This window comes from Bombus huntii, chromosome 6, assembly GCF_024542735.1.
Source record: "Bombus huntii isolate Logan2020A chromosome 6, iyBomHunt1.1, whole genome shotgun sequence".
NCBI lineage: Eukaryota > Metazoa > Arthropoda > Insecta > Hymenoptera > Apidae > Bombus > Bombus huntii.
This window is the reverse complement of record NC_066243.1, coordinates 12,571,354-12,593,905: the sequence shown is the minus strand read 5'-3', so window position 1 is coordinate 12,593,905 and position 22,552 is coordinate 12,571,354. Positions and strand designations below refer to the sequence as shown.

At 43.3% G+C, this 22,552-nt stretch overlaps 2 protein-coding genes across 6 annotated transcripts in view; one reads left to right on the top strand and one right to left on the bottom strand.

The window, feature by feature from the left end:
- Nucleotides 1–998: 998 nt before the first annotated feature.
- Nucleotides 999–8,330, top strand: LOC126866815 (adenylate cyclase type 10-like). Its single transcript, XM_050620773.1, is given in 27 exon segments — nucleotides 999–1,314; nucleotides 1,392–1,603; nucleotides 1,692–1,857; nucleotides 1,930–2,012; nucleotides 2,074–2,210; nucleotides 2,297–2,523; nucleotides 2,591–2,697; nucleotides 2,770–2,897; nucleotides 2,969–3,323; nucleotides 3,407–3,613; nucleotides 3,689–3,963; nucleotides 4,030–4,310; nucleotides 4,403–4,585; nucleotides 4,588–4,755; nucleotides 4,835–5,067; nucleotides 5,122–5,320; nucleotides 5,403–5,612; nucleotides 5,692–5,883; nucleotides 5,965–6,206; nucleotides 6,287–6,543; nucleotides 6,620–6,740; nucleotides 6,806–6,989; nucleotides 7,043–7,127; nucleotides 7,185–7,281; nucleotides 7,352–7,633; nucleotides 7,691–7,907; nucleotides 8,192–8,330. Coding segments are annotated over 26 exon segments (4,869 nt in total). The 5' UTR covers nucleotides 999–1,232; the 3' UTR covers nucleotides 7,847–7,907; nucleotides 8,192–8,330.
- Nucleotides 8,331–8,341: 11 nt separating this feature from the next.
- Nucleotides 8,342–22,552, bottom strand: part of LOC126866542 (uncharacterized) — a 43,850-nt gene continuing 29,639 nt past the window's right edge. For 3 of the 5 annotated variants that reach the window (XM_050620259.1, XM_050620258.1, XM_050620262.1), the window contains 15 exons: nucleotides 20,731–20,908; nucleotides 19,131–19,226; nucleotides 17,349–17,778; nucleotides 16,686–16,741; nucleotides 16,247–16,401; nucleotides 15,929–16,101; nucleotides 15,773–15,822; nucleotides 14,953–15,084; nucleotides 14,069–14,110; nucleotides 13,326–13,519; nucleotides 10,902–11,127; nucleotides 10,053–10,182; nucleotides 9,666–9,973; nucleotides 9,390–9,588; nucleotides 8,342–9,251 (listed from right to left, as the gene is read on the bottom strand). In XM_050620259.1, the coding sequence (XP_050476216.1) occupies nucleotides 9,087–9,251; nucleotides 9,390–9,588; nucleotides 9,666–9,973; nucleotides 10,053–10,182; nucleotides 10,902–11,127; nucleotides 13,326–13,519; nucleotides 14,069–14,110; nucleotides 14,953–15,084; nucleotides 15,773–15,822; nucleotides 15,929–16,101; nucleotides 16,247–16,401; nucleotides 16,686–16,741; nucleotides 17,349–17,778; nucleotides 19,131–19,226; nucleotides 20,731–20,908 (2,534 nt within the window). In that variant the 3' untranslated portion in view covers nucleotides 8,342–9,086. Of the gene's footprint in view, nucleotides 9,252–9,389; nucleotides 9,589–9,665; nucleotides 9,974–10,052; nucleotides 10,183–10,901; nucleotides 11,128–12,234; nucleotides 12,461–13,325; nucleotides 13,520–14,068; nucleotides 14,111–14,952; nucleotides 15,085–15,772; nucleotides 15,823–15,928; nucleotides 16,102–16,246; nucleotides 16,402–16,685; nucleotides 16,742–17,348; nucleotides 17,779–19,130; nucleotides 19,227–20,730; nucleotides 20,909–22,552 lie in introns of all 5 variants that reach the window. The other 2 variants (XM_050620257.1, XM_050620261.1) reach the window with 2 other exon arrangements.

The window sequence follows — 22,552 nt, the reverse complement described above, 5'->3', positions numbered from 1 at the left end:
CATGGTATTTTTTAACAGCTCAAATGCTCGCAGATTGACAGCAAAACGCGAACTGTGTCATATGTGGAATATTCCACGGCCGATAACAAAAAAAAGTCGCGGCTTGCGGAATAGTCCGCGCTCGATGATAGAAGACGATCGTCATGTGTCGAATATTCTATTTACGGATGCAAATGGGTAAATATATAGGTTCATTTGGTTCTTTTTTGACTAAGCATTACGCTGTTTTTTGTTTATTTTTTAAAGTAAAAGGTATCGCGAAATGCAACCATATAATTATTTTGTGTTTAACTATTCTCATTCTGGTATTATTACATACATATTACTTTTCTTTGTATTTGTGATATCATATTTTATGTGATACAAAATTCTGACATTCCCTTCTGTATTAATTAATAACATAATAAAATAGATAATTTATATAAAAAATGTATTTGTTAATGTCCTTAATGTTCCGTTCTTTCTACTTCCATGAATGGTGCAAGCTTGGAGAAATCTTTCATTTTTACAACTCTTCACGCGCGGATGTTAACCTACCAATCCTTTCGACCTATATCGTATCGAAACAAATGATGATCGAATTATAATTCTTTACGAAGTGTAATCGAGCGATTCCGAGTGAATTAAAAATATATTTCGATTTCCGTATCGTTCGTACTTAGATTTAATTAAAGAGTATAGTAATGTTGTATTGCGATTACGTGGAAACTGCGTGGACGCCAGACATCATCGGACCGATATACAAAGAAGAGAGTACCAGTTTGCGAGAGGTTAATCTTTTTCTCTTTTTACATTTAATTTCGTATCCACGTACGACGTTCGAACAAAATAATTAGGTATTAAACGCTCACCGAGACGACAATTGCACTCGAATAATGGCGACATTCGTTCCTGATGAGTTAATATACGAGAGCGACTTATCCAAGAAGAATTTCCGTAAATTTACCGCGGTCATGGCGATGATCAGCATGACGCAATTTGTCGGTCTCTACAAAAAATACATCAGTGGTGAAAATGGCGGTAGCTATGCTCTGTTCTCTCTTCTGAACCGTTACATAGAGATTATAATCGAAGAAGTGTACCTCACTCACGGAGACGTGTTGAAATTCTCTCGTACGTCTATCGATTTCCATTGGTAATAAGAAAACAAATCTTTTCAAAAATCGTCGTTGCACGTAGACGATGCTCTGCTAGTCATGTGGAAGGTAAACAGAGATGAATTCGTTTCAAAAATGGTGCATCACGCGATTTTATCCGCTCAACGAATCCAGGATGCCGTTGCTCACACGAAGAGTGAAGATTTTGTCTCGAAAGGTAAGATAATCCCGTTTAGGTGCGCATAGTTAAGTAAGACGCGAGTCGTAGTAATGTATCGATCTTGACGTTCATAGTGAATATCGTAATCTCCACGGGAAGCTTGACGTTTTCGATAATCGGCGACGACAGAGCCAGACACTTTGTAATTGCTGGCAAGCCAGTCGAGGATCTGAAGCACGCGAAAAGAATCAGTTTACCAGGCGATCTTGTATTGTCCTCCAGTGCTTGGGAACATTGCTCACCCAGCCAGTATGAGTACGTTATCAAAGACGCCAGGAACATTAAGGTGCGAATAACTTAATTTCGAATAATTTCGAAGATCGAAGACTATCTTTTTAAATATCGATATATCATCGATTGTCGGTATGTGATAGATTATTAAAGTGGTTGGACCGCCGTCGGAACCATCGAGAAAAAGCAGCGCACCAGTGGATAACTTATCGTTGAATGGTCATCCCAATTTGTCTCAGGTGTTATCGGAAACGTCACTCGTCTCCGAAGTAACCGTCGATCCCGACATTGATGTTATACACTTTCAGAGTAAATCGTCCCGATTTAGTAGCAAATTAATACAGAAACGAAAGAATTAACGATAATGATAATTTTTCACAGCCAGAGTTTCAGTAGTCGACGCGTTGCGAAGACGTATCGGCATATACTTGAAAAGTTACATATTCAGAGAGGTCCTAGAGATCGTAAGTTTCGTAATTTCTCGTGAAATGAAAAACCGATTGCATAACAAAATTCTGTTCTCAGATCAAAGACGAAGAATCGTTGAAATATTTAACGGAATTGAGACAAGTTACCGTGGTCTGTATCAATATGGTTCCCAGTGAGTGTAGTGTGTACGAGTTGATTTCTCTGGCGGACCAACTGTTCGAAATTATTCAAAAGTATCTCCGTTGGAATAGATTCATTGGAATTGAAATTGTTCTGTGCAATTGCTAGAAGTGACGAATGCCTTGATCTTTTGTTGCAGTGTAATCGAAGGATATTTTGGATGCCCGTACATGGTGAATTTATGCGAAAAGGATATATCGTTTTATATCATATACGGAATGAAAGGATATCATAATAGCGAGAAAGAGAAAGAAAGAGAAAGCGAGAAGAATAATGCAAAGAACGCGTTATTGACCTCGCTTCAAATAATAAAAGAAGTAAAACGCGTTTCTGGTATCAAAACGGTTCTGATTGGCATCTCGACCGGTGATCTTTTGAATGTTAAATGTCGAATTTTTCAATTTCAGATTTTACATTATTGCGTATTTAACAGGTATAGCATTCTGCGGAGTAATAGGTCATGCCGTTAGAAGACAGTACATGATTTTTGGTACGCCTGTCCAGAAAGCGATTTCTTTGGCGATTGTTTCATTCGATACAGTTTGTCTTCTAAGTTCTTAACAATTCGTTCTGAAAATTCCTTTGTAAAGTCTACAAAAATATTTATCGTAGATATGTTGCGACTACGACACCGTTCTAAACAGTGATCTGCCCAAGGAAAAATTTCTTTCGCAAGGTATAAAGATATTGAGAAAGTTTGGAAAATGTCACGTTTACGAATTCTCGGCTAAAGATCCGTCGTAATTATGCCCTTGATCGTTAATTACACGTTCCATAACGTTGTTTTGGTGTCTACTTAAATCCATTCTAGTTCCAGGAAAACCGAATTACTGTCGAGCTTGGAGTATGTTTATCCCATTCTTGGCCGATATAATGAAATAGAATACTTCAAGGATATTCTAGATGACATCGGAGTGGCAGAACGTGTTTATTCCGGATTGCTTATCGAAGTTCTGGTCGAAACATACAAATTTCGGTATGTGCAATTAAAATCAGAAATTTCATATTTATTAATCGCATAGGGCTGTGAGAGATCTGGCAAATCGAGGATTCTCGACGCTTTTGTCACAATTGTTCGAAACAGACAAATAAAGCTTGTTCAACTTTCTTTGCATCCATCGTATTCGGAGAAAGCTTACGCTGTACTGTACCATGTGCTTCTGCAAGTAAATTCAAGAATTTCAGAATTTCCTTTCATCTGTGTTTGCCGAAAGTACGACAAGTTTTTCGTTCTTTCTCGCGCATCTAGCTTTTCGAAGCTGAAGATTGCTCGACCATCGAGGATCGTGAAAAAGTTCTATCGTACACGCTGTCCAAAGTACTGGACCCAGAGGATTTCTGTTACCTGAATCCCATCATGAGAGTACAGTTTCCTCTATCGAAGAAATATTGCGAGGATACCGATTGGCAGCGTCACAAAAAAGCAACCGAGATCTTTGAAGATATATTAAACGAGGTTATAACGTGGCAAATGATTATTTTGAGAAAACGGTCTATAAATGTTATTATATGGAGTTAAATTTCAATTCAGGTCATTGGTTGCTTGTGCATCCTCCTGGACGACGTGCAATACATGGATCTTCTTTCCTGGCAATTTTTATCCTCCACTTTGAATAATAACCGCGTGGTTGTAGGCATGACGATGATGGAACCTACTTCTTCGGATAGTTTATCTCAAGTCGAATCTGGCATTTATCAAGATAAGAGACTGATGAACAGAATATTGGACGGATTAGAGCCGAAATATTTGACAGCGTTTGCTTGCCAATTTTTGAACGTTATTGCGATTCCAGACGCTCTCGACAGGTAAATTCAGCCTAGTCCCTTTCTATCGAAACGTCGTACGGTGTATCAATCGCTTGATTCGTTTAGAATTCTTCAGCAACGTAGTAAAAATATGATTTGCTGGTGTGAAGCGTTCTTGATGTCAGCTATACAAGTTAATTCGTTGGAGGTTGTCACGATATCGCCTATGGAAGCGGCTCGCTATAATCTCGTTTTCCCAGATCAATCGCTATTGTCAAAGATCCCAGCATATTTGACGCCTGAAGAGTTGGCACCACCGCTACACTGGACGCAGATGAGCGCGTTGAACGTATGTATATCGTCGAAGCAGACGAGAGGTTTCGTTGAATCCAACCGAGACGTTATAGGTGACTTGGGGTTTTGTCTATTATTCGAATTACGTTTTCATATGCTCCAACTTAATATAAGATATTTTAAACGAACATCGTAACGTCGTTAGGCTTGAGAGTCGATATCTATAACAGAATGAACTTCTACGAGCAAAATTTCATCAAGTGTGCGGCAACTTTGGGTGACATTTTTCTACGCAGTATGTTGGACCACGTGATGGCTGACGCTACACCGATATACATACAAAAAGGAAGTATCAATTATTGCAAACAAATTTCGCAATTACCATATTCTTCCTGATTACTTTAGCCGTAGCAGAGATGATCAAATTAAGGATTTTGGAGTGCGCTATGGTCCAGAGAAAATTCTATCACTCGACAGAGTCATTGTATCACATATTCAAAAAACAGAAAACGTTCAGCAACATGCATCATTTGGTGATCTGCGAATGTCAAGCGACCCGTTGGTTGATTCGACACATACCGATCATTCAGGATCATTCTGGATAATTCTGGATCGTGATAATGACATTCTGTTCCAGCTATATTTGTCAAGGAAACGTTGCCTTCGTACGCTTACTGTAAAATGTTGAAGTTCACAATAGCCTCGTTTCGCAAATTTTTTTACGATGTGCTCGCGCCACACGAAAAGCAAGACTACCACTCGAAGGTTGTAGACGAGCTTGAAAAGGAAACTTCAAAGTGTAATACCTGTGGCGGAGGCAAATTTTTAATAACGACCTCGAAGAACGAGTTCGACGCAATCGTAAGCATCTAAAAGATAAAAGCCAGTACTCGTAATCTAAAATGACTCTCGAATTTTTCGTTGATTGTTTCCAAACATAAGGAAGTGTCACAGGAACTAAATGTAACGGCACAGAGAAGAAAAACGTTCCACACTCGATACGATAGATTAGATACTAGACGAAGTACAATTTTTGTTGCCGATACTAACAACGATAAGAAGCGTGAGAATGCGAATATTCGCAGGATTTCCATTCTGCCAACATATACTGACGAAACCGATGGTGAATACATGTATATACTGAAATCGTATCAAACTTTAAACACATGTATGTACTTGCATCTGACTCTACTTATTTTCGATAGATCATACAGAAAACCGAGACACGAACAAGAACAGCGATGCACCTAGTTTAATAAAAAGAACGAGTCGATCTGCTATTTTGGATACCGTATTAGACGATTCATGGGACAGCCGTTTGGAGCAATTTAGCTACATTGATTATCGTAATTGCAGATGTATTGAAGTGATCGATTACGTCTTCTGGAAGTTGCATCATCACATTTTACGGTCTGGTAACGTTTCACATTTTCCCTAACGGTGTAGTTGTTATAACAGCGGATGGTATAATTATTACAGAAATATATTTTTCAGACGATCCTGAGAAATTTGTCACGTTTATGTTGAACTATAGCGCAGGTTTAATCCAAACCGGGCAGCCTCTCTCTGCAATCAAATTTCTCGCGACCATGATCACTAATTTCGATATCGCAGAGATCAAGGAAAAGTCGAAAGTTGATGCTATAGATCAAGCTATTGACAAAAAAAAATACTTAATTTTAATGGGTAAAGTCTCCTAGTTATTGTATGATATTACAAGGCGATATTCAGTAGAAATCCAGTTCTTGGAACGCGGTTGTTGCTCAGGGGATGCTTACGTTGCCTGCGGAAATTATTCTCAAGCGAAGAAATTTTATACCGACGCTGTGCTGTTGAATGGCGAACTACCGCAGAGCGCCAAAGCAATCTGTTACAATACTGCGTTAGAAAAAGTGCGGTATAAGATGCTAGGTATTCCCAGTCATACCGTAAATAAAAACTCCGAGAAGGAGGTTGCTGAGAAGGTAGAGCACGCTATCGCTCTGCAACGGTTGTCCATGGCTTCGATGGTTCGAGACATTTGCGATCCACAAAACAATTTTAAATCTTTAATCGGAATATATGTATGACGTGATTGATGAAATTTCAGCTGCAGAACGAAATGAAAATGGCGGAACTTACCACTTTGCAGAGTCTTCGAATGGCGTTCGGAAGCCCCGACGGCTTCTTGGAGAAAGGAGAGATTTATGTATCCGCCGTGCAAACTTTTCGACAGCTCCAAGAACCATGCATGATAAAGTCCCTGGAGATACCGATATTATCAATGATTAAAGAGAAGCTTGTTTGGAAGAAACCCGAAGAAATGATATTGGTGGCTCGGATCTATCAGGCAATATTCGAAACCAGGTAATTCAATAGGTTTAAAATATCTTAATTCTTCGTAATAAAGAACAAACGTTAATAATTTATTCGTTGATGAAAGAATATTACAGGGCAAGCTGGTGGAAAGTATCGAGGTTGGAATAAATATCTGTAAAATATGTAATTGTTTGCGCTTGAATAAGATGAAGCTTGCTATACTACCGTCGCTGATAGAAGCTATGGTAAGGCTTTTTTTAACGTAGCATCGTGAATATTTTGTACTTTAATCGCGGGAACGTTATACCAGGTTTGGACGAAGAAGATATACGAAGCTGTCGATTTGCTGTACGAATTGTATCATCTCTCTCACAGGGACGTAGATTATTCTGCTATCATATGGTACTATGCTCTGTGCATGGAATTTTTGTTAGACGCTGCCATGATCTTGGAAACATACGAAACTTGTTATAATTTCTATAGAAACGTTGTAGGTAAGAATTTCTCCATAAGAATCTTCGCTGAGATTTTCTTTCATGTTTCTCAGCTTTCAGATCCAACACTTGTGCCTTACGGGATCCAGAGAGTGTGTTGCGTCTGACGAATTGTCTAGCTATCTGGCAATTGAGAATGTGAGTACTCGCGAGACTCGATCACAACATTTACCTTACCAAATAATTTTTTTTTAGGAACGTAATAGTGACGTCTACGTTCGTGGAAGACGTCGTTGAGTTAAAAACTCAGGTCACGCATAATAACTTTCAGAAAATATGCAACTGCTTCAAGGTTAGAAAGAATTAATTAGAAAAGTATACGATTGTATGTAAAATAATAACTTCTCGGCCATTCATCGCAGGCACTCGAGTATTATTTGTTAATACTGAAGCGTCAAATTCACATCCGACGATCGAGCGATCTGTTTAATCGACTGGAGAACGCCAAAACGATTATCAAGTTCCTTCGTAACCAGTCTCTATCCGCACCATTCGTCAAACCATTCTTGTACTTATTACAATCTTACATGGAACTGCTGTGTGCTCGAAAACTACGGTCTCGATCAATCCTCCTAAAGGCGTGCAAATTCGCTTCCTCTCAGGAGAACAAATTGGTTCAAGCTTGGATCGAACAGAACAAAAGGGTAATTAATAATTGTTGGATTATTTCCATGGTATCGTAGATCGAATGCATGTCGTAGACTTGGGAGGAGAGTAATTATAACAGTATGGCGCAGTATTGGGTGGAACACGTAGGTAACATGGACGGAATCCGTTGGGAGGAGATTCACTCGTTCAGTGTGAGCGCTTGGTCCACCATATTGTACCCGTTTCCACCTCCATATTCTAGTTTTTAATGGTCAATTCCTAATGTATTCTGGTACGCGACTACGAAGACGATGCAGCAAGGAAATAGAGGTAGGAATTGTAGCGAAATGTTTATTGATTAAAGGCGTATTACAGTTTCAGGTTCTAAAAGGTATACACGACGATCCCCTCGTATACACGATACTTCGTTTAAGGTGAACACTCGGTTACTCTCGGTTCGTTTCTCTCGTCCGCAAGGCGATCTCCGCGCGTGCTGAACCTCCAGGTCGATTTTAGGAAACCTCTCGCGACCGATGACGATTCCAGTTTTTGTTTGCGTTTGCACATCCACGACAATATACTTTGTAAATAATTAATTCATCTATCGGATTTAGGCCGAGTACGCCAAGGATACAAGCTTCGAGCTAAACGAGAAAAAAGAATCAGCGAGCGGGAAGAGGACGAAGAGTGAAAGAGAGAAGATGATAAAGCAAGAAAATGGAAGGAACGACAACGCGGTAAGAAGATAACCGCGAATCGGTCGATGCCTCGATTTCAGCGTAAAGTATCGACCGATTTTTCGATTTCCACGATTCCATTTTCTGGCACAACGCTGTAAAGAAACTTTATTTGGCTTACGATCACGGCTAATTAATCGAATGAATTACAAATGTTGATGCGATACGTTAGTTAATTACTTAATTAAAGTGCCTTGATTGCAACGATATGCAAAAAGACACTGTATCGATCTTACTATTCGTCAAACAAAACTAGGATCAATTAATACGGCCTAATCGAGTTATCTCAAATCGCTTAAATACAACCGACGTACATTAATATAATATACGACAGGCACACGTTGTATGGCGTGGCTAGAATTTTTGTACGTTTGCCGATCGGAATATAGAGACTCGAAACGTTCGGTCATCGTGCGCTCGTTCGCCGCGTCGAACAGAATGACTCGTTTCGCGAAACGAATGCCTCAATATGAGTCGAACGACACGTTTCTTCGTGTATGTTATCGAAGACCCACCGCGTGACGCTAGTTCCTTCGCGATTTGTCCATTTTCGATGAAAAGAGGGAGAGAAGAGGTGGTAGTGGCGTGATTTCGAGTCGATTTCGTTGGCGTACTCGACCTGGGATATGTTTCGTAGGACGTGGCTAGTGGAGAAACAAGGACGGGATATTAATCGAATCGGTGTAAAAACGTCTCATCTCCTCCGTTGGCGCTGCTACTCTTCTTCGGCTGGGTGGGCCTCGATCGCACGGAACACCGATTCTCTTTTCGTTCATTCGTGCGCTTCGACGTCGTTGTCGATACGACTGCTTCGTATTCCGGTCTTGCCCGTCCATGGATAGATGTCCGGACACGTCTGGCAAGTCTTCATGTACCTCACTCCGCTCTTATGCCACAGATTGCAGACCTTTGGATTGTTACACTTCTTCGGCCGGTCCTACGGCGTATATGAAATAAATTAAGCCGAAGATTTATGCGTGGATCATTTTTTCAAAGCTTCTTCGAGCCATCTTCCAGAGTCGAGCGACCGAAGCAGCTTTCGCCTATTAAATAATGGAAGAAGATTTATGTATACCGGGTAGTTACATCCGAAGGGTTCGAAGGTGTGTAACAGCGGCAGCGGTGTAGGATTTCTGACCCATTGAATTGCCTGCCAGTTCGTCACGATCCACACGTCGTCCATAGCGACTATGGTATCTAGGAACGAAATGAAGCCCTCCTTGTGATGGGGCTGCGTGAACCAGGCGGCGTGATAGAATAGCCCAAATGGCGCTCTGAAAGGTAATTTCTTCTTACAATTAGGGTAACTGTATATTCGATCGATAACCGAGTAGTAATTCGCGAGACCGACCTGTTGGTCGTGTAATGTCTCTCGAAGTTCTTGATGAGCATCTTGTAAACACCGTCAGCAGTCGGTGGGTTGCTGCACGCGTCTCCCATCGAGCATCTACCTCCGTTTAGATCCTGCCACATCACCATAGGAACTTCCCACAAGCCTGGATAAGATCTGGTGGGACACGGAGGAATCATGCAATCGTGGAACAGCTTGTAGTCCAAAGTGTACGGCCAACTCGGGGGTCGATTCTCGTATATCGGCATGGAGGAATCGTACGTGAAGTTCGTGTCCCACAACATTTTGAACATGTTGTTTCCGCCGACCTGTTTCGTTAGGATTAAAAACGTCGTTATCGAGTGCGTTATATTCTTCATTCTTATCTTTTTAAGAACGAAGGGTTACCGATAGGAACGGCGCCCTCATTCCCCTGACATCTTCCAGTTTGACGCCTCCGTAGGCTGAGAGAATTTCTCGCTGTCCAGCAACTTCTCGCGCCCATTTTCGCTGAGAGAACTGCTCACCGAAACTGTGCCTATTTTTAGAATTAATCAGCCTATTGGTCATCCGATGGTAAAGAAGACATGCGTTCGCAGAACCACGATCCAAGAAAATCGATCGACCGGTAATCGTTTGCTCGCTTCCAAGTTACGGTAGCGATCATGCGAAAATGATTCGAGAACCCTTTGCGAGTGTCGCTTTCCATCGATACCCGTGCAATGTTTTACGACGCGTTCGAAACCGGTTCTTGATCCGTTCTTGCATCCTGACCCATAGCGAGGTGCGAAAGCGGCGTCTTCTATCCGAATAAGCGATTGTGTCTCGCTCGAACGGACTAATCAAGCTGGCATTGGTTACTAATTGATCGGCGGTACATACAGGCTGAGCGTGAACGACTGCGATGCCCGACAATTGCTAGAATCGCTGAAGCGCCCCGATTGCTCGATGGTAATGAACACGTGATTAATGATCAACAACAGACGACGATGTAACACACGGTATCTCGTTAACTCGATCGATCGAGCAGCGATTCGCGGTGTTATCTTATGAAATACAGTCAATTACGTAGTTGCTTCGGATATCGTGTAACGTGTCGATCTTTTTGATATCGATAGACGAATACAACGATCAAAATCGTATAAAAGATTTTCAATTCGAAGGGAACTCTACCGATAAGAAAAAGGTAGAAAACGGCAAAAGATCGCTTGCAACGTTTTTGTTCATTGATTCTTCTTCTCTATCGAGAATACTTACGAAACCGTGTGGGAGGCAATCTCATGACCACCGGCATACAGATTTTGGACTTGGCTGTAGTCGGTCCACTCGTGGGAGACGTAGAACGTGGCCGAGATGGGACAGCCGTTTGGATTTTTTCGTCCTTTCTCGAACAGGTCGCTGTAGAGACCCTTATTCAAATCGTTCACAGAATCGTCGAACGTCAGCAGAACGATTTGCGGTATTTCCTCCGGAAGGTAGTCACCTATTTCGGGGATCGTTGTTCCGGATCGGAGGGGAAAGGGCAAGGTGAAGGGGAAGGACGATCGGAAACGTGGACGTGTTTTATCGTGTGGGAACGTGTACGCCGATTGTTTGTATTTCCGTAATTTGTCGAAGAAACGGCAATGTCGTGTGCGTGAATGTACGTCGACGAGTGTTGCGATCGGTTCGGGTGTCGTTGCGTGATGGGAATGCGAGGGATGATTGAGTGATGCGAATAGAAAGAGTGAGAAAGAAAGAAGAGAGCGAAGAGAGAAAAGAAAGAAAAGTTGCGGTTAGTGTGCGTCATTAGTACACGGCACAGGTGCGGTGCACAGCTGGTGAAACTGCTTCGCGACCCGTGTCACCGTTCATCTCCGATCACGCTCATTTCACCAGCCGTGCGTCGCAATTTACGTTTTATCGCGATCCCCGACAATCCTCTAATTGCCTGGCCCGAGCGTAACGCGGCATTCGCAATGGGAGCGAAGCAATTTGTTCCGGAAACACGGCATCGTATCTGTGCCTGTGCACGAAGAGAAGCTATCGCTTCTTTCTACGAAACGCTCCGATGCGCGTCAATGAAATAAGTCGTCTACTTCTTTCCAAACAACGCGTTGGAGGACATCGCGCGACGATACTATCGACTCCACTTTCTTTCCTATCTATCCTATTCTCAGGCCTGAAATAACACGTCGGTCGAGAATACGAAATCTTACTTTCATATTAGCTGGTTGTTGTTTCTTTCGTGCAGTCGGGATGTTGCTTTTCTTTTCCGCGCATCGTCTACTCCGATACAAATTATCCCGGTTTCGTTTGCACGAAATTAGAGGATCGTCGAAGAAACGAAGCGTTCCAGAGTGTTTTTTTTTTTTTTTTTTTTTTTTTGGAACCAGCGCAGATATATAGGCGACTAGTAGACTCTGAAGTCTGTAAAGTCTAGCGGGAGAACGTTAGTGGAAGAGTGACGTAGGCAATGACGTTCGATGAACCATGTATTACGCGAGCAACGAATTAGCGTAGAAGCGCGACATTCGTAACCTCGCCCGTCCCGTGTACGTAGTCAGAGCGAAAAAAAGCTGCGGCTACTTTTTCTTTCCGTTTAACTTACGAGACAGTGTGCGATGCCATTTCGTGGCCGTCCGCGTAAAGATTTTGCACCTGGCTATAATCGGTCCACTCGTGCGAAACATAGAAGGTGGCCGTGATCGGACAGCCGTTCGGATTCTTACGCTCATTTTCGAATAGATCGCTGTACAACGGTTTGTTCAGATCGTTCACGGCATCGTCGAACGTCAGCAGAACGATCTGCGGCGTCTGTTCGACTGGGATTCCACCTAAGTACACGACATTACACACATGTATCGTACGTTGCGCGATTTTCATTCGTTGTCCACTTCTAAGAGAGATCGCGAGATATCCTCGTGCATCGGTGGAATTTACCGCGACCGAATCCACGTGACACGCAACGCTTATCAGAAAAACGAAATCTCGTTGGATAAAGAAGCGCGGTTGATCCATTGCTTAATTAGAAACGAAACATAAGCAGAGACACCCGACTCTGGCAGATTCTTCCGGATGATTTATGCGAGGTATGCGGTTGCACAATCCACTCTAGACGCATGTACAGCTAGCTAGGCTGTTTTAATCGCTTACGTATCGCTCGCCTGCGGCCAAATATTATTACCGCGACTCGACGCGTTTCGTTCGTGCCACGCGCTTTAATTTAATATATATGGATAGTTCTCTTTTGACATAACGCCTATAAGATGATACCTCGACGATTTCAGCGTCGATATAGATACTTTTGAAACGTGAATGCCTAATTCGGATTCAAATCACGCGGGAGCTTTCGATTTCGAACAGTCTTACGCGCACGTGCGAAATTGCAAGCGGCTAGGCGGATCTGTTTCACTTTCGAGCGGCCCATGGAACGGTTATGTGTAACGTTAGAACCGGAGAAAGTCACGGTGGCTGCTAAACCGATCGGCTAAACTTAACATTCATGGCGTACGGACGCTTGCGTCATTGGCTACTGGCTACCCACGTTGTATCGTTCCAACTTCGATGATATCGATTCGACTTTTCCGCGTGTTTAGCTGTGTATGCGAGTCTCCTCGACGCAAACCGCACCGGTCGTTTTCCCCTGCTCCGTATCGAGCGTCGAACGGATAAGGAAATAATTTGCGTGTGCTCGCATACCTGGAATGTCCGCGCCGCCGCAGCTGCAATCAGGAAGCAAGCAGACGTCCTTGCGACACTTTGCCGCTGGTTTGTCGACCTGAGGAGTCGGATAAATCGGCGCTGGCCTCGTCGGTGGATACCTGTAAATGTCGATGAACTCCTGCGCTTTCGATACGATCTCGGTGGACGGTTTCAAGGTTGGTCGCGATCGCCTGAAACGCAGAATTATCGATTTCAGAGAATCGATGGCGAAAAAAGGTCGCGTTCCGCAGTTCGTTGAAACTAGCTATTGTTTCCTTTCGTGCAACGTGATTTCACCATTCTGTCAACGACAACGTTCGTGATCCATCGATCAAAAATTGATTTATCTCTCTTGCCGTTTCTATTCTTTCGTTTTTACTTTTCCCGGTGGCCGATGGTATCCGTTAGAGGCGGATAATCGTTTAGTAACTTTATTAGCGACAGCTGTGCAGCTTACACGCAATTAACTTTCTAACTGCATTAATTCGATACAGTCACGTTCGTTCACCTCGTCGGCAACGAGAAAAGACACCGAGAGGCGACGCGACGCTAGTGGATCTCGTGATTTTCGACATCCCGGGTCGGATGCTCGTTTTCGTTGCAACGATCATTCTCGTAATCAACCTTTACGATGTTAACGTTGCGCGAAAGAACCTGATAATTTATCGACTAATCGGAACTACAGCTAGTTTCTCGAATACGCAGAAGAGCGAAATATCGTGCGAAGTATCTCGACTTACGGTGGTGCCGTGCCACGGTGGACCTGCTGTGGGCGACCTCGGCTGGAAGAAAAACACAGAAAAGGATTGAAGAAAACGGAGGCGTGATAGAAATCGAGGTAAAACGCGAGGAGGAGTCGCACGCGAGAAAGAGAGAGAGAGAGAGAGGCAAAGGAAAAGAAAATGAAAAAATCGGTGATGTTTCCGGTGGTGCACAAAAGGAAAATGTTCGACTGCCGGGAGAGAAAGCGAATGCTTCGTTTAGCGGAATACAGAGACCGGCGAAATCGGGTCTTGGTCGATGGAGACGCTGCAAGGCCGTTCTTTCGCCGTGCAGAAAACCAAAGAATCGGTTCAAGCAGAAACGGAACGAACATCGAAGATGCTGATCGAAACGCGTCGTAATTCGTTGTTACATTATCGAAAAATTTGGACGTGACTGAACGTGTTACTCTCACGAGAAATAATCCTAAGTATATTACGGTATTCAACGTCTTCGATCTCGCTTACGATAGTTTTACCACCACTTTCACGAACTCTTGGACGCGAGTATATAATGAAAGTGAACATGTACGAGCGTACTTACGCATTGCACTCAATCAGCGTTCACGTTTTATATTTTCGCGCTGAGTAATATCGCGTAATGATCTTCGATCATGGAACGAGTCCCCGCTGAATAAACACCGCCGGGTTTTTATCGAAACCTTTACGAAAGGACGGGGGAATCCCGTATGCCTCTCGACATTCGAAGAAAGCGAGAAATAATGTCGCATTCGTCACTATCGATTTGTCGGAATACTATCAAGCTGTGCGCGGTGATCCTTGCGATCTCAGTCCTCTCTGGTTGCATAATTCGGGAAAAAACTAGTCGACGACGACCGATAATGAGTATGTGGATACTCTACCTGGGTGCATTGACTGTGTAAGGCCTGCTGGTAGTTGTCGGAGGCTGCGTGGTCGTTGTTAACGGGATAAACGTGTCTACGATGGCATTTGGAGTCGTCACGTGAACGACAGGGTGGCTGAGCACGTTCGGTCTGTGCACACGCGACGATTAATTAATAAATTGACGAGAAACCGAGCAACGATTCTCCTCATGATCCCATCGACGCTTTCTGCGGTGAAGGACCGCAGACGGCACTGCTGAGACGGATCGTTTATCCAATTTTTCTATGTTATTAACCATGACCAATTGTGTAAAGTTTCTCTTTGTTCTTCTGCCTGTCGTTGACTTTACGTCGTTCGAATTAGAATGAGATTTATATAAATGAAATACAAAAATATAGCGATTAAAGCATCCGATAGAACAGGCGAGAAAAAGGAAATTCAGCTTGAAATGGACTTTTAGAAACAGCAAGTCATCCAGACCAGCTGGACGGGTGTCTAGCAGGTTGCGCGCGTTTGTCTGCGCCGACTACTATTTTTAACGCTCCTTAAACCGATAACTTGGCGCGTTTACGTAAGCACGATTTTCGCTTGATTTCACGGAATATCAGTCAGCGGTAAGAGTCAGCGAGCGTTGCGCGGATGTGCCGATATCATCTTCAATTCCTAAGAAACGTAATTTAAAAGAATAGCAAAGAGACATCGATGAAAGCTCAAGGCGACGGTAGTTTCTTTCTCGCTTCACGCTCAAGGAGAGAGTTTGAAGGTTTAGCAAACATCGATGAGTATTTTACATAAAACTATCAAAGGTTCCGTCTTAATTAATAAAAGATTTCTCACCTGAACGACTGGTTTTCGGTAATTCGGAACTTGTTCTTGTTAAGCTGAGCCTGGACGTACATCCGGCACATGGCAAACAGAAAAACGACACAATAATGATTCACGATTTGCACCCAATTCGTTTCTAAATGAGCAATTAGACGCTTTCCATTCTACCTGATTCTCGTAGATATCGTAATCCTGCGCCGTAACGTCCTGGTTCAGGTTGTATTTGTCCGCTTCATTCACCGCGACCTTCTTTGGCTTTTGGTATTGTTTCGTGTTTACCTCGCTGATCTTGACACTCGGTTGAACGGGCACTGATTGATTCACGGTATATTGATTGTAATCTAACCGGGAAATACCATCGATTACTTTTATCCAATTCATATTATTCCGGATGGTTTCATCGACGCGTTCGCGATCACGGACGACTTCTAGCATTTCGATTGGATAAACGAGTCACGAGTCGGTTTACGTAAACAATTATCTTACCGTCATCTTTGTAAATGGACACGTCGTCATCGTAAATGGTATAATAAGGATAACTCTGGTCCGGATCGTTGTAGTACGATTTGGAGATGACCGGGGCAACGGTGGACGCCAAGATCTTGGCGACTCTCGGCGACTCGGAGGATGGTACTTGCGTCCTGTGCCACGTTAAACAGGATTAACATTCTGGAACGTTCTCTTTAGAGGGGTACTTATCAACGGAGAGAGTTATCTTAAACGATCACTGGCAGCTAGAGCCGTTTCGTGAGATAATCGGTGTTGGAAGTTGGAAAAAAGGAACGTCGAATCGACGTTACGTAAAGGCGAAGCAGCCACCGGTAGAATTAAAGGAGCCCACGGCGAAAGAGAAATCGAGTAAAAAGGTCGTAGCGCGCGCCGCGGCAGGGCTGCTCGGTCCGATTTCAAAGCAGATTTTACGTACCTGTAATGGGCTTCCGTTTGGGCACGCGTGCTCACCAGACTCTCCTTTTCCCTTTCCTGCGGGACATTAATTGAGAAATTAATTCCCGTCTCGCTTGTTTTTTATTTCTCGTCGAATTTATCTTGCTTTCAACCACGCTAATTGATTTGGCGCCCGCGTGGCAACGATTGCGCGAAGAATTCATTTCTTACGAAAGTTATTTCCTACGCAACGCGTACGAATAGATTCAGAGCTCGAAAATAGCAGAGAAATTTATATTGTACGAACACGAGTCTTCTGTGTCCCCGTTTTTACGCTATGTAGACTTTCTTGTTTGGCCGATCGAGTCGGGCAGTTCCAATCGACCGGCCTACGTTTATCTCTGATTGATTTACAGTTATCTTGCCAAACGTTCCAGACAAATGGCAAACCGATACTTAATCATGCTATTTCTGAAGTAGAAGAAAGCGAGGGATTACTCAATTTATTGTAGCTTCGTTAGAACACTTAAAAAAACCAATATACAGGGTGGTTCGTAACTGGTGGTACAAGCGGAAAGGGGGTGATTCTACGCGAAAAAAGAAGTCGAAAATATAGAATAAAAATTTCTTTTTTTAATTTTTTTTTTTTTAATCTTTCCATCGATATATATACATATATACCATAGCGACTAAAGGAACTCACCGAAATCACGTTTCTTCGGAGACCATCTCTATCCCGCTGAACTTGGCCAATCGTCGAGGGTTGTCCTCTGTAGACTCGTTGCTGCCTATCGCTCTCTACCTCCGACGCTGGCTCGTACTCGTCCTCGTGATAGTTCCTGGCCTGTTGCCTCTGTCGAATCTGCTTTTCGGTGATTTGGGGTACGGGAGACGGCGTTGTCGTGATAGGAATCGGTTGTCTCTGAACGGGACGCTGTTGCTGTTCACGTCTGTGTTGTTGCTGCTGTTCTCGGATCTGTTGCTGTTCTCGGATCTGCTGCTGTTCTCGGATCTGTTGCTGTTCTCGGATCTGCTGCTGTTCTCGGATCTGTTGTTGTTCTCGGATTTGCTGTTGTTCTCGGATTTGCTGCTGCGGCCGTTGTTGCTCCTGAAGGGTCTCGATCTTTGCCGATCTGCGCGATTCAAGAGAAACGATTGCGTCACGGTTAATTGACGGCCTTTAACGATCATTGCGGCCGTTGGGTTGGGTGGGTTTTTCTCGAACTCTGAGATTTCGCAAAGTTCCGTGTCGAACACGGCACGCCGGAGGAAATAAAACCAAGTTGACCGTGTTAGCTTAAACGAAAATTCATTGCGATAAAAGAACGGCGCGTTGCGCTCGTAGCCGGACCAATCCGAGCGGATCGATTCGTCGATCGAAACGGATCGATCGTAACGTCTCATCGGCCGGGCGTGCCGATCGAACCAGTTTCGATACCAAAACACGTTGCCAGGAATGGCAAGGACGTTGATCAGACACGGCGAGATGAAAAGAAGTGGGGCACAGGTTGGGAAATCGCTTCTTTCCCCGATTACTCGTGCACAATACGTTAATGAGCGACCGGCGACCGCTTGTTGCCTAACTTTTGCTCGCACAAGGGAAGTCGTACCCGGTTCCGAGGTGTAGTGCTCTCCGCGAGAAACAGCCGGAGAGAGTGGGAGTTCATTGTAGGCTAGCGCTCGGTTATACAACAAATTCACTGGGTTTCCGCTTAATCCTTTCGGCAACGAGTTTCAATGGACGGGAGAATTAACGCGTAGCCGTTTTGACGGTTCTTTTGATCGAGATCCAAAGAATTCTAGAAGAATAAAGTAGCGTGGTATTGTAAAAGTGGAGGGAAAGCAAAGATAATAGGAAGTCTCATACGTGGCAACCGGTCTGACAAAGCATGGCAGACCTGAATTGTAATTTTAGCGATAAATAGGGAGGCAGAGGAAATCATAATCGGATTAATCGCGATCGATCGACGTTTATTGTTCGATTCTTGACGTCATTGCTTCTATTTTCTCAAGGTACTGTTTTCTCGCGTGCAGTCAGATCGCTGATCAACTCGTAATTCCGCAACAGTTTCGACAACTGGAAAAATACGACCGGATCGTTTCGACGATACGTTTCTGTCTCGTTCGCTACGCCCTTCCCATTTCGTTTCCTCGTCCTTCGAACTCTCACTCCGTGCGGCTTTTCCTCTTTCCACATCAACAGCGAACACGAGTGAAGTTCTTTGGCAATCACCGTCAAAGCTGAATCGTCACGCAATCGACGGACGTCCGGTATTATAGATCGATCGAGAGAGGATTTTGTTCTCCAAAGACCGTTCAAACAGATCGGCCTGGTCGCAGCCTGTTCTTGACTAATCGCTCGCATCGAATAGCAAAGGGAAGACAAGCAAAGACAATCGAACAGTCGAAAACTGATAAATAAATTGGTATGGTAACCCACGTGTGTAATAGTTACAAGCGACACGTAATAGCGTTGAAAGCTCACCTTTCCAATAACGGATCTTCTTCAGCTTCCTTACTGGGAGATCCGCCTTCGGGGCAACCTACGTTACGTGGCCAATCGCATGTCTGCAACTCGTGACTGTAAAAAGAAAGCAACACAAGTTTCTTCAATATCGATTGTTGTATTTCGCTAATCGTTTTATGATCATCGTTTTGGCAAAAAATAGCAGGGTTGGTATACCTATGATAACTGTGTTAGAATAGCACGAAACCTTCTTTACAAAATTTTCATCTGGTAGAAATATTCGAGGGTCGTTTTACGCTATAGGTTTCAGGTAAATTAACCACTATCCTGAATGAGGCATGGCATTCACATCGAGCTCGGTTTACTTTAGGTTAAGCAAGTTTTGTGACAGATTTACTACTCCTGACAATATACCTTTATACTCCTGACAATATACCAATATACTACCAACTCCAGGTAGTACCTTTCGAGGGTTCAAGTAAATTACTTAGTATTACCCTTAACGATACAGGCAGAAGTTCGGTGATTCCTGCGGTAATTTGTTAACTTTTATACTATTTGCCCACTATAAAGCATCATTTTGACGTACGACGTGACTTTTCCCATCAAACATGGTGATTCGACCGGGAAACAAGTTTCTTCGATTACCGACTCTACGTCACGCGAACCATCTCATTAAACAAAATTCTTTTATTCGATATCGAGATATTTGTTAAAAGTATATGAAACGTAGCCGCCAACAGGCGATTTTAGATGGTTGAAATCTTAGTTCGAACAACAGAGTATAGCGCATTTAGTGTTATCGAAAATGTTTAATTCCACGAGTAGTGCAGCTTGTTGGTGGACGTTCTGAGGCTTGAGAAGCATTCTGTTCAGGTCTGGAAACGGACAAGAAATAGAAATCTCCACGGAATCTCGTAATACACGAGTCCTGGGAATACGGGAGAGTATATCCATTAGACTTGTCTATATCTGGACGACAATACCGCATTTCGCTTTTGATCCGACTCCTCGTATTATTCGCTCGAGTTTCAATTTACCGCGCTACCAATTTCTACCCGTATTAGTTGATCGTGTACGAGAATCGTTTCCACGTTTTTGCTCGCAATCCGTTTGTTCACCCGTTTGCACGTGTCCTCTCGATCAATTATCAGCTGATTCGAAGAAACGTTCCGCGGCTGTATTTTACAATGAGAAAAAATGTTGGCTCGACAGTAGGACAAGAATTATATATTATAACCCTTCTAATCATTTAATTAAATTGAGTTATAGTTAAGTTTAGTTAATTAAGCTAAAAACTGGGATGGTACAAGCGGAAAGGGGGCGATTCTACGCGAAAAAAGAAGTCAAAATATAGAATTCTAATTCTAATCATTTAATTAAATTGAGTTATAGTTAAGTTTAGTTAATTAAGCTAAAAACTGGGATTATATATCCTGTTGTAGAAACAATATAATTAATTTAATTAATAATAATAATTAAACGCAAAATCATTATAGTAATAGCTCCTGTTAGAACAACTAAAGATAAAATTAATGAAATTGCTGTAATTAAATAAGTTTTTTTTTTTTTTTGTAAAGTTCGATGCATTAGGATAACTTTCGAGGATTATACTTGCCTGTACATTAATCCCCCTGTGCAGGATTCGAGCAAAGCACCGCCAAACACGCAAACATAGTATTGCGTACAGTCACGAGGATGAGGGTAATATCCAAATTCCTCGGGACACTCGAATTCCAATACCGCTTCGTTTCTACTCGCTCTGGCGCTTCTAGGAATGGGGTTTCGTTGACATTCTGAAAGCAGAATAGGATACGATTAAGTTGAGACACGTTCGATATCCGCCTCCGCAGCAGGAGTGGTTTAACGAAAAAATTCAGAACGATAAAAGATACTGTCCACGGGGATCCGATACAGTTTGAATTATAGTAGTGTATGTTCCCGTATCTCGATGTGGATCGGTTGAGGTATTGGAACGTGAGCGGTAGACGAGATGGTGGATTGCGTAACGCGGATTGTAAGTAACCGGATTTTTTGGTCGACCTTGCGCGTACGCACATTCGAGAAATTCGAGCAACCAATGTTTGCAGATTCGGATGCACCACAACAACGACTAGGGAAGGGAAAGGGGCAACTGAAATCGAACACTTGGCGCCAAATTTTTCGTAATCGATACGATGTGGTCGCTATGGTGCGAATTTGCGAACGATATTTCATCAGGAGTACAAGAGAGACACGAAGCGAGCGAGATGCGTTGCGTTTGGCAGCGGTTGCGGTGCCACTTTGTTACCAGCTAAATAACATGCTATCGTTGAATATAGTTTCTACGTTCTACCATTGTTTCGTCTGCTGGCGGATTCGATTATCCCACTAAAGCTTTCTGGCACAACTTCATCGTGAGACCGCGCCACCGCTGGAAAGACGAATTGATTTGTTAGAAACGTGACTTACGCCATTCCTTGTTGTACTTTCGTCGTGAGAATACGTGCCTGTACAGTAACGCCTAGGCCGGCTGCTTGTATGTAAATCCTTTTTCACGTCGTTACCACTTCTATAACGGTGTTACCGGAGTTGCGATTAAACTGTCAAAATCTATGAGCCAATGCTTCCGTTAGATATCCTCGTTCACCACTTAAGACAGGGTAGCACGAGTGTGTCAAATTTGACAAAAGTTAGGAAAAACGAGAAAGTGGTAAATACATACGAACGAAACGAACTATACGAGTCGAAAGTTGGCGTTCGCTTCTATTTTCCAACTTTTCCCCAATTGCCGATCGAAAGCGATAGCAACCACGTGCATCGAAAGCATTTCTGGGTCAACGTTTTTGCGCTCAGCGGAGCTACGAGGCGCGGTGAAACCGTGGAACGCCGAACTCCCGGTGTGTTTCTTTACCTTCCCATGTGCGGCGAAGGAATAACAGAGCGATTACATAATTGTCATTAGGCTGCGCGCATCTGACGCGCGGGATACCGGTAATGAATTTTTGTTGATGCGAAGGACGAGAAGAGACACCCGTTATCGGTAGAATTAAGCAACTGTAATTGGAGACGCGGGTTGTATCGGAGCCGCTGCGAAGGTAAGCCTCGCGTAATAACTCGTAGACGCGATCGATCACCGAGAACGCGTTTAATTAGATCAAGACCGGTTTATCGAGGCAGCGGTCGGAAATTCAATTCTTTCGCAAGTTTAACACGCCCTTATTGTTCAACGAGACGGAGAACATTTTTCTGTACGATAACACCGAGGAACAAAAAGCACGAGAAACAAGAACCGTTTGGCCAACCTTCGCCTTCCAGTTTCGCGGCGTTCCATCCAAATGCTTTCAGTTTTGCAAGTAAAATATGAAGTCATGCGGCAAGGGTTCGACGCACGTTGGAAATTTTCTTCGTCCGACAGTGTAAAAACGAACGGCCTGGTTTGTAACCGCGAGGGTACTTTC